Source organism: Lissotriton helveticus, chromosome 2_1 (genome assembly GCF_964261635.1).
Source record: "Lissotriton helveticus chromosome 2_1, aLisHel1.1, whole genome shotgun sequence".
Classification (NCBI taxonomy): Eukaryota; Metazoa; Chordata; class Amphibia; order Caudata; family Salamandridae; genus Lissotriton; species Lissotriton helveticus.
In genome coordinates, this window is record NC_136059.1 from 254,890,658 (window position 1) to 254,903,067 (window position 12,410).

Sequence of the window (12,410 nt, forward strand, 5' to 3'; positions counted from 1 at the left end):
AGAATCAGTGCATCTGCAAAACACAGAGAAAGCAGCTTCACAAGAAACAGCAAGAATAATAATGGAGTTTTTATAACAATAAAATAATCCTTCAATATAAATTACACTGAGGCTATCAGGACTTGGAGCACTGCCTAAAAATAACCCAAATGGTTAAAAACAAGAACACAAAAAAATGTAATCACTTTCAAAGTTTTACGTAGTAAATATAACAAACACTGAAAACAGTCACAAGTGCTTCCTGTCACTGCAGTGCTTCACAATCAGTGCAGATTAGTATTGTCTGGAAGCAATCCATTCAACCCAAACCTAAAACTCCAGGAAGACAATAAAGTTAACGCCAACTCATTTCCACGCAAACTTTTTTTTAATAAAGATACTCAATTTAAGTGGCTTGGAAATTCCAAAGGTAAACCTACAACGGTAAACACAATGTCTTCAAATGCACAAACCAGAATGTACAAAACACACAAGTGTTATCGCGATGCTCACAATTCCTGCAAGAAGTAGACCATACACTGTCGTGGTATCACAGAGGAGTTGCACAATGTGGATAGCATACATTAGAAAGTGGAAGTAATTGGAAAGGAATAGATGAAACCAGAAGTGCAAGAGTTAATTCCAAATAGTTTAGGATGAAGACACTACATAGCAATGAGTAAGCCCTATGTAGTGTCTTACTCTTCACTCTGTGTGGGAACTGTGTGTTGTACAATACTCCTACTCACTCTCCGCACAGTACACCAAAGCTAGGATAACAATCAACAAATATCCAAAAATAGCACAAAAATCAAAATACAAAAAGTCTACAGTGAACCGTGGTGGAGAAGTGTCATACCATAAAACAAGAATTTATTAGTAAGCGAATCATTGCACGAAAAGCACCTGCCACTGCGAAGGCTACCGACATTGGGTATCTAGGCGTAGAAGGGAAAAGCGACAAAAGCCTTAGCAGTACCTTTCAAGCATGTTTCGGAGTCCAGCCAAAACCTCTCGACTGCTGAATCAAAGCCTGGAGCCTTGGAGTCGCTGCATTCGGTTCCATGCCAGAGCCGACTCAAGCGGCAGCTGGGCTCTGCGAGGGCTCGGGACCACCACAAAATTGGAAGGTTGCCTCTTCGGGCCAGCTCGACCGCGGCTGCAGACAGGATCCACGTCTGCCATGCGAAAGCCAAAACACCAACCTCCAGCGAGACACTGAGTCCCCTCAGGTCTGATAGCATTCCAAACAAGGCGTTCCTTTTGGCTCCCAAGCCTGCCACACCACCTATGAGCAACGGCAACACCTAACCACCCCCCCCCCCCCACCCAACAACATCAACACGTCAGACCTGTAGGTAAAGACTAGCCATTGTGTCTGCTCTCAGCAGGCAGAATTCAGGCCAAGACTGTGATTGCAAACCTGCCCTGGCCACACCCAAGACTATATTCGTGCAACCACAGCCAAGCCCAGGCCTCCCCCTGTGATCACAGCTTCGTAAACTGTAGTTTGAAGAGACTTTCTTTGGTTACGCGAAACTCTCCCATTTCCTTTTCTGAAACAGCTTGCTTCATGCCACGTGAAGGAAAACAAATACAAAAACAGAAATACAAAAACTGAAATATTTCCGTATCTACGAGAACAGGGTTCATCGTAACAAGATGTAAGCGTGTCCTTCTTTTACAGGAAGGAATACCAGCCCACAAACTGTGAGCATGTAGTAAATTCTCTTCTTACATCGCTTAATCAAGTGGTGTAGGATATCACATTTGACTGAAGGAAAAACCTTCAATCTTGGAAAATTAAATATTTAACAAAGCAATAAATTGCATACTTTAGACAGGGGAGGTACACCACAGTCCTTGCAGCAGAAGTGTGGAAGTACTATTCAATGACAAGAGAATGCTCTCTGCTTTACGATTCAAACTTTTATACTTTCAAACTTTGCTTGTTGCAAACCATGTATGTCAATTCACCAAAATGCCAGGGGTAGTGGAAGTGACACCACACACCCTTGGACTTCCAAATCCTTCAAAAGGCTGATCCTTTCTGACTTTCACCCTTAACCTTCAACAACCTTCTGAGCACGGGTCTAAGACACATGTTTATTTCCGGCCCCTGCTGCCACATCCATGACTGCTGGGCCCATGGATATCTCGGGAAGTGCCAGGGGTGGCAAAACGAATAGTTGCAGAGACGGTCATCTCACTTTCTCAGGGTCCTGGTGTGTGCTACTGTACAGGCCCATGTGCGTGCACGCATGGGTTTGAAAATGTCTAGTAATTTGTGCATGTGTACACTCGTGTGTGTGTGTGCACGCGTGCATGTGTGAGAGGATACCCATTGCCTACATTCAAACACATAACAGTGCACTGTATATCTGTGAACTCCTTGGCCTCCACTAGAATTCTTGCGTGTGCACAGGGTCCACACGTATCTGTGGACTTCCTGTACCTGCAAAGATCCACGTATGTAAACTAATGTTTTCTGTTGTAGCACATGCACATGTGTTCTGCAAAACTATCATAAAATGTCAAATGCTACTCAAAGAGTCCATCAACCTTTATTCAATATATACACAAACAGTATAGAAATGATCACAAAGACAATTGATCCAATATCTGAGCTCTTTGATGTCATAGAATACTGCTATTGTATTGTATTTGTTCTCAACCAGTGGTCATTTATTAGAGGTGCTGTACATATCAAATTGTACATACGAGCGGGACAGCGCCAGAAACCATTTGCATCTTTGTTGCTCAATGCTCGCTGCTCATTCGCCTTCGTTTCACTCAACTTTTTATTTCGTTGCAGTTGGGCACCTGATCTCCTCGTCATTTTTTTCTTATTTGAACCCTTCTTAATTTCTGGGCCCTGGGCACTTTGTCATTTTAGTTCATCTTTTGTTTTTAATAAGGTTTCACACTTTTCGTCCTTATATGTTCCCCTCCTCGTCCTGAAGGCAATGCAACTTGCCCCAGGCTGCAGGAGGAGTTGAGCCCATATGTGAATCTTGCATTTGCCACAGTCTTCTGTTTATTACTTTTGAGAGTCAGAGGGTGCCCTGTTTCCTGGACAACAGCTGCCCCTTCATACCACCTGTGGATAATGGCAGCCATTTTAAGACTGCCATGGCCGGGATGGTTCACGGCTGCATGCCAAAAGTACACTAAGACAAGCCCGTCTGCACCAATCCGTGCGCAGACTAAGCACAGGACATACTATGCTGCCCTTCTTCCCGCTAACCGTGATCACCAACTCAAATACTTGAGTGCAATATGGGTGTGAGGGGGGAGTAGACAGGGAGGAATAATCCAGCGCATGCAGTATATACATGGGTCACAGAAATGAAATACGGCGACGCATGGAGAGGATGAGCCCAGTTGGCCTAGGAGAGAGAGCTCTGCTTAAAAGGCAACAAACAGGAGGAATGCGGTCTCCCAGGGCGGGATGGGTGGGATGTAGGAGGAAGGATGTACCTCGGAGTTGGCAAAGGGCGGGACTAAGAGAAGGATGATATCATGTGCGGGTCCAGTAGACAGGGCATAGCATATGGGAGTTGTTCCCAAACTGTGTCCCGTGGCTCCCTGGGGAGCCGCCAAACCTAGCCAGGGGAGCCGTGCACCAAACATTTAAATGCATTTATTGTTGAAGGGTCTGTTGGCTTTAGTTAAACTAATTAGACTTAAATGCATGATGTCGATGATTTGTAAGTGACATGCCTAAAGTTGTAAACGTAGTGCTTAATTGATGGCATGTTGAGGGAGATGATCTCCATATATCACTGGATACCCACATTCCAACACTCCCAAAGTAAGCGGAAGATGCCAGATTAATTTTGTTAGACTCGTTAATAGATTGTTTTTTCCAAATGCATTTTATACCAGTTATCAGGAAAGTACAGTCGCCCTGTCAATTAAACACACTAAGTATTATTAAGAATTGACATTTGTACTTGAATCATAGGTACTTATACACATTTCTTTTAGTACACATACTTTTCTAGACAGGGCCTGCTCTCGCCTAAAACACCAATGGTACAATGTCAACATTTGGAAGCAAGAAAAAGGGACGTTTAAAAAAAAGAAAAAAACCACTTGCATTACTTGCATTAATTTGGAGGCAATTTTAGAAAGGAGACAGCAAAAATAGAGCTGTATGTGCTTTACACAATCGTGAGTCACCCTGCTGAGATAGGTGTGTTGGCACGTATGACATGGGTAGAAATGGAAGTGTATGCAAATATTCTTCAAGTGCCGAAACACTTTGCCAATGGGGCCAACATGCATAGGGGTGCTATCTAGCACTGTAAGTGGGATAAAAAAGTTTGAGAGGGTACTCTAAAAAAGGCATTGGCAAAGAAGTGTAACTAGGAATATTTTATTAGAGACACCGCCTTAGTAATACGAAACACCCTGCTTGCATGATTATAATACCTTCATCAGCTTCATCCCAATTACGTTCAGGGAGAAAATGCAAGTACTCCTGAGGTCGAGCTTACACCACCCCACCCTCCAAAAAATATATAACAGTGGGTAGCCAAGGGCAATGGCCAATGGGTCAAGGGAGCCGCGGGTCAAAAAAGTTTGGGAACCACTGGCATATGGCATGCTCTGCTCTTAGGGCAACGTATGGCATGTCCAGAAATTGTTACAATTCACCTAATCGTAGGACCTGCTCCACTTGCCATCAGGACCACACCCATAGGCCCCAATTCTGCAAAGGAGGATTGGAAGCAATGTAGTGTCTAGTCGGGACATCCTTTAAATATTGGGAAAATTGGTGACATTTATGGCTATTGTGTCAAGGCACTTGCAATTTTAATGTCCTGCAGTTTTATTGTGATTGCTTGATTGATCCCTACCTCGTGAATACCACAGGTGTGTGTTCTAATGATTATTTTTACAATACAGTTCTTGAGAAGGTTTTCTGTTCTATTCTACAGACCCTGTAATAGTGTATTTTCTGTTCTATTAGTGGCTCTTCCAATTGTACTGTTTTTAGTGACTGGGAAATAAATGACTACCCGTTTACAAACTAACTTACCGGGATACTCTTTAGCTGCACACTGGAAAGGAAGGCAGGGAACTGTGGGGTTGCATTGAGGCCCTTGAGATGAAAGCCAGGGGAAGGGTCTCTGTCTGTCTCTGCTTGGTTTAGTGGCCAACCCTGGTGGACGTCCTTCCTTCTACAGTTAAGGGGAGCACAGCCCAATGATGTGGATAGTGTCACAAACAAGTTCGACAAGGTTCTGAGGAACAGGATGATCATCCCTCCACATGGAATGCACTGCAACTGGGGATCCAAGTTAGCAGAACTTCCACCGACCTATTTCATGCACATAAAAGGAAGCAATCTGTAGAGTACCTACAGTGCATCCACATAGGTGGGTGTCACTGCATTACCAATAGCATCATCTCCTAGCAACAACAAGCACTTAACACAAAATACATCATATGCCATAACCAGCCAACACTGCTCAGATATTGCAGATAGTTTGACCTCACAACACCACATAAGATAATAAACAACAAACTTTGCTATGCACATTTCCCAGCGCTGCACTTGGGTGGGCAGTGCCACACGCGGATGCACTTGGGTGGGCAGTGCTCAGCGATGTGACCTGTACTTAGAAGCTGCTGTACTTCTAGGCAGTAACAGACAACATCCAGCACAACACATTATACAGAACAATATGCACACATACAGCATAGCTCAGACATTCCATGCAGTTAATCATATCCAAACTCAATAAATGTACCAAGAATAATAGTATACAACCAGAAATGAATTGTCAACCCCTTCATGTCTATGTTTCTGCTCATGTTCTGCTGCTGTAAAGCTCTCTGATACCCTTTGGGTCATGTAAGCGCTATACAAAACTCCAAAAATAAAATAAAATAAATACGCAAAGCCAAGCAATGCACATGCCAGTCCTTCAGATGACGCTGAATGGAACTGGGAAAAGCTTCTGGCTACACACAACACCAAACATACACAACATATCATTCACACGCAAACTACTAATGATAGTAGTCCAAATAAAACAACCCCCAACTGTGTAATGAAAAAATTGAGAACTGTGGGGGGGCAGAAACTAACTCGGACCAGACATTGCTGCGAGGCTATATTATTAGCAAGATCATGATTCATTTCCTAATAAAGCACAAAAATATAGGCAGTGCCGCTAAGATTTATTGTGCTCTCTCCATTTGCTACAAAAAGTAGAGTTGTTGAATGCTGAGTATATGTGAGTGTGTGCACGTGTTTTCTGATGCATGTGTGTGATCCTCAAACTAACCTATCATTAATAATAAAGAAATAAAATGGAATCCTTACATTTTAGAGCAGAAAGCAAGCTAGACTCTTCAAAGGTACCCATTAAATATCTTATTTTCGAGCAATCAGTGATTATAATGGTGGTTCCCTCTTAGCCCCGGGCCTGCTCTGTCCCACTCTGCCCAGCGCCGGCTGCACCTGAGATAAGACAGGACCCCAGGCCCACGGGCTTTATTCCATGCAGTGCGCGGACAGCCTGGCATGGGGCACAGAGGTAGGTACATCACAAGAAGTAGGTCAGGTGGATTGTACGCGTGGACTGGGTGAAATACTCCACAGCGCCACCTATTGAAAGGATGGGGGAAGGCAATCAGCACCACTCACCTCCTCCAAAAACGACGCAGTGAAAGTGAGGTTAACTGCTGAAAGCAAACACGTCTAAGCAAATGATCATTATGAATTTCATATCACTTACTATACAGAAATATACAACATATGTTGAAGTACTATGTTAATGTATAATAAAAACAGAAAATGACAGTTACGACAACTTTCTAAAACAGCGTCTGTGTTTTTTAGCCCTCTCCCCCCTCCTCCTTCTCAAGTGACAGGACTCGAAGGTTTAATGGCTTCTGCATTTTATAGCATTTTGCAAATTGCTTTTCTGCCAAGTTAAGTGCTTTTAACACCTGTTTTATTATTATCCATTGTCACTTGCGAGTCTTCCATGGAAGTCTGATAAGGTGTCTCAGTCTATTCTTCAGGACATCCAGAGAGAATAATGTGTGAGGCCGCAGTGAGAATTAATTCTGAAATAGTCAACCAGGGAAATTCATAAGAAGGAGGCATCATCTCTTCACATTTGAGCGTATTTTAGGCGCAGTAAACCATGAAAATAGAGAATATTCGATTTAACAATGGCATGAAATAGGATTCTAGTGGTCTCCTAAAGTCCCTATTGGTGACACAATTTACACTATTACCCAATTCAACGGTACTCGTTTTATTGATCTCAGAAATATCTGGGCCCTGGCTTAAGCATCATATTCAAACTTCACCCCTAGAGATTCTAAGAAGATCTCTGCAGCAAGTGTTTAAACACTCTGAACTATCTTACCAGCTTCTGAGATGTCATCGGATGCGCATCTTTAAGGCATCACTTTCTGCTTGAAAGGACAATTTATAAAGAAGAAACCTGCCAGGCGGAGCGTGTTGTAACTCGGGGCAGGCAACTTAGTTTGAAGCTCATGAAATAAGTCAGTGTATGGTACCCGAATAAGGTTGACTAAATAATTTCATAAATTTCTATTGCTCCATTGGAGCTAGTGATAGAAAATCTACGACCAATGGAGCAACATTTTTATGAATGGACACCCTGACAAACAGCTCTTTTGGGAAGTTATTCAACTATGCTGAAACACAATTCATTTTATTAGTATTTATTCAAATTTTATTTAGCACAGTTCGGGTCATATAGTGCAGTACAGGAGCCTCGGTTAAAAACACTTTTAACTGAGTAAACTATTACAATTCGTTATTTTTTTAACAGGATGCAAGTCATTATCTTGCGCATCAATAATAGATTTCTAATTTGATGGCTCTTTGCACTCAAGACAACAATGAATATTTCAAGAATAATTTATATGATTTAAAGCAAACAACATCACCTGGAAATCGATTTGAAAACTGCCAGTTGTAGTGAAAGTGGCATCCTGCACACTTTGACCCGGAATACATCACTTGAAGTGACATCAAATGCCCTAAAATGTGACTGGTTGCGAATTCACATGACCTAACAGTAAGTTATTTTTCCAATTGATAAGTATTTATTTTTTAGCGTATGTTCACCTAGGGGCATCTTGAAAGAGGTGGAAACTCCCATAAAGCACGCTGGTTCATTGGCAATCAATTAAATGAGAGAACAACTGACGCAAATGGTTGAATTTACTCCATTGTAGACGTATGCCGACTGCAGCATTCTGAACTTTCTCAAGTATTCCCCTAATTCAGATTCACGAAGGTCAAGTTTGATACTGTTACAAGTCATGAAGTCTTGCAACCATTTAATTAGGTTAGGAAATCATAGATACAAACAATATTGACACAAAAACGAAAAAAACATTTTGCAAATAAAAAAAAAGTGAAAAAGAAACTTATGGAGTGTGCTCCTGTTTGAGGGACTAAAGCCAGATTTGTGATCAGACTAATGGCAATGCCACCCTCCTGCTGTACAGAAGTCAGGAAAGGCCCAGTTCTGATACCCTGGTATCACCAGTGCACAAATGAAAACCACAGCCACACCCTCTAATAAGGTCTACTAAAGGCATCATAAAAATCATTAAAATATATGTGAGAGGAAGGGTTGCTGCAGAACTTCTCACATGCATGAGCCAATAAAACATTTCATTGATTAAAAGAAGGTACAAAGAATAAACAACAACATATTAAAAACCAATCCTTAAAGACAAAAGCTATGTTAGTTAACAACTATAAATTAATTATGGTGCTGCCATAATGTGCCTGTAGCACAACCTTGTATGTCCAGACGGCACAATCTCAAACCTCAAGGCACCACCTTTTATGCTAACTAATAGCAATTCTGCCAACTACTGCCCAACACCCATCCTACCTTCCCCACAAGATAACAGAGACAGCAACCATCAAACAGTGATCAGATAGATCATGAATGACACCCTGTTCTTCACTATCAAGACTAGACACAGTGAATCTCTCTTTTGTTTCCTTCATGATTGCCAGAAAAAGTGGGACTTCCCCAAGTGTCCACGGTGCCACTACGCACTTGACATACATTTGAAATGTTTTACGTGGCTCGTTAAAAGGATCTCAGCGAGGAGGAAAAGCCCACAGAGGGCACAAAAATCATCCTTAGCAATATGGATAGTTCTTGATTGGCAGATTCCACCAGGGCAGACAATTGCAGATAAGAAAGAGAAAATAAATCATGCAGAAAAAATATTTTAGGTGGGCAATAAATGCAATAAAAATACGCCATTCGAAAGCATTGCAATACATCCTTCTTAGATCCAAGCTCTCTCATATATAACAGGAAATAACTTCACAGGAACATGGGTGAATTCCATCTGGGACCCTAATCACACTCACTATCACAGGGAAATGGTGCTGCCATTGTAGGGCAGGTACAAGAAGAGAGATCGAATGCCCAACATTTTGGCTACTCTGATCCTCCATACTACCAAACTCCTTCCTCCAAACTCTCACCCTGCAAACCCAAAGTGAGAGCACAGAAGCCCCGGGCCAAGGGTAATTCAGGGCCACAGGAACACGCCAACGTCAGCCTACAGATGCGTAACCCCTCTGGCACGCCAAGCGCACCACCTCCCTCGAAATAAGGATGATATCTGATGAATTTTATCTACAGATGGAACCTTCACTTTCAATGGTGACCATTGACTATTGGCTTTCCTTAACCTTTCAGTAGACTTTAACACCAGTCACCATCTATCCCTGTTAGATATCCTGTCCATGAATGAGATTTGATAACGATGGAATTAAACAGGTTCTCCTACATTCACTCCAACTCCAACCTCTAGATCTCAGCAGATGTCATTGGCAACTGGAGCACCTCACAGGTTTATTCTCAATTGTGAACTTCAACCTAGTCCATCAACTTATTACTGGAGCCTCTTAGTGTAATCCTAGCCAACCATAAAAAACAAAATTCACTACTATGACCCCACAAACCTCTTCCTGGTAGTCTACACAAATCCTCTGCTGAGCCCACGCTTGGTTCATGCTCTATAACTCTCAATACAAATAAACTTTCCATCTGACTAAGTAAATCCTCACAGGCCCAAGAGTAACTTCATATACCCATGTACGTACTCCAGTGTTCAGGCGTAGCTTCAAACGCCGAGGGCATTCTCAGGTGCAGTATCACCTACAGGAAAAACAAGCCCCTGTCCCCTCTGCAAAGCCTCTGATGCATGACAAATTAATACCTAAGACGATCATTAGGTACCTGAAGGCTATTGGGGTGTTTCAATTTCCTGATGAATGATCATGCAAGTTACTAGAGAGTTGAAACTTGCTATACATAGACCAGGCAGATACACAAGCCCAACTTACGAGCAGTTCTTTACTGGATTCACGCTTTATTACAGATATCAAGACATCTGAGCTCCGAGTACTCCCTAACATGGCACGATTATGCAGAAAAAACAAAAATACCATACCACAGATCCCATATCATGACGTGCCATACCACATGACATATGCAAAAACAACAATTGATGGACAGAATGCAGAACAATGTCATACATTCATCCCAGTACAGAGATCTGGGCCTAAATCCATCGTTCTTTGCACTCCACACCACCCCAGTTCAGACATGGCCATATGCAAATCAGCCATGACCCTGTGCCTCATGGGAACAGTCCAGCCCGAACTGCCAAGCCATGTCTTTCCTGGACCGGAATCAAGCATCCTAGGACCGGTTTCTGGCTATCAGCCGTCTTCAGCCAGGATAGCTTGACTCCAGTGGTGTGGAGAGCATGGGACTCACGTCTGAGCATACCCATCCCACTCGGGGTGACAAATGCAAAAACAGCAATTGATAGACAGAATGCAGAACAATGTCATACATTCATCCCAGTACAGAGATCTGGCACAGGGTCAGCATGTCTGAACTGGGGTGGCAGAGTGGGCTAAAGAACGGTGATGGATCAAACCCAGATCTTTTGACTGGGTGTGAGTGTTTGATTGGTTCTGATGCTCCGTCCATCACCACCCCCTTTTGTACCGCTTTTGGCCACCATAAGTGTGGCAGGGTATGCTCGGACGTGAGTCCATTGCTCACTTTGCCACTGGATTCAAGCAAGCCGGGCTGAAGACGGCTGGAATGCCAGAAACCGGTCCTCGGAAGCTTGTTTCCGGTCCAGGGAAGGCATGGCTTGGCAGTTCGGGCTGGACTGTTCCCATGAGGCACAGGGTCAGACTGATTTGCATATAGCCATGTCTGAACTGGGGTGGCAGAGTGGGCTAAAGAACGGTGATGGATCAAACCCAGATCTTTTGACTGGGTGTGAGTGTTTGATTGGTTCTGATGCTCCGTCCATCACCACCCCCTTTTGTACCGCTTTTGGCCGCCATAAGTGTGGCAGGGTATGCTCAGACGTGAGTCCCTTGCTCACTTTGCCACTGGATTCAAGCAAGCCGGGCTGAAGACGGCTGGAATGCCAGAAACCGGTCCTCGGAAGCTTGTTTCCGGTCCAGGGAAGGCATGGCTTGGCAGTTCGGGCTGGACTGTTCCCATGAGGCACAGGGTCAGACTGATTTGCATATAGCCATGTCTGAACTGGGGTGGCAGAGTGGGCTAAAGAACGGTGATGGATCAAACCCAGATCTTTTGACTGGGTGTGAGTGTTTGATTGGTTCAGATGCTCCGTCCATCACCACCCCCTTTTGTACCGCATACCACATGATATGGCATAGCAAAATATGTGGCTTGGAAAGTGTGCCTTATCATATGATAATAGTTTCATAGCACATCACAAAACATGCATTTCTTATTACAAAATGAGAGAATCTGTTACGCTATGTGTCACACCACACTACTATACGCACACTGCTTATTAACAAAATAGAGAATCTGTTACAGTGTTTGGCATAGGGGTCGAAGTAATACCAACAACAAAAAATTCACTGAGGCTGAATCACAAAAGCATTTATGAGTACTGGAAGTAGTACTCCACGAGTTCGGTTTTATGTACCTTTACATGCCTTTGTTAGTCTGCCCTGAAACGTCCTACTCTTTATTAGTAAAAGTGCACAGAGAGTAAGCATAGTCCCTTTCTATTTCTATTTATTTTATACAAATAGTCCCTTCAAATTCTGATTTTATTACCTTTTTGGATGTTTTGGGGCCAACTCACAAAGGCATATAAGAATACATAAAAGAGTATTACAGAAGTACTACTTTACATACTTCAAAACGCCTGAGTAAATAGCCCTCTATGGCTGCAGGTTTTCCTCAAAGTGGATCATCAGCAGCCGTATGCTTAGTGTAAATGTGCAATTACACATTTTTATTATTCACATGAAAATAATTTTTTAGTCTTTTACGAATTCTCTTTCATTATGCCACCGCTGGAAAATTGTGGTGTTTGAGGGA

General features: G+C 42.9%; 1 protein-coding gene across 2 annotated transcripts in view; it reads right to left on the bottom strand.

The window, feature by feature from the left end:
* Window positions 1–12,410, bottom strand: part of ZBTB7C (zinc finger and BTB domain containing 7C) — a 238,884-nt gene that overhangs the window by 93,450 nt on the left and 133,024 nt on the right. The window contains exon 1 of one of the 2 annotated variants that reach the window (XM_078677258.1): window positions 959–1,147. The exons of the other annotated variant lie outside the window; for it this stretch is intronic. Within the exon in view, the coding sequence (XP_078533384.1) occupies window positions 959–969 (11 nt within the window). The 5' untranslated portion in view covers window positions 970–1,147. Of the gene's footprint in view, window positions 1–958; window positions 1,148–12,410 lie in introns of those variants that run through there. 2 annotated transcript variants of the gene reach the window in all.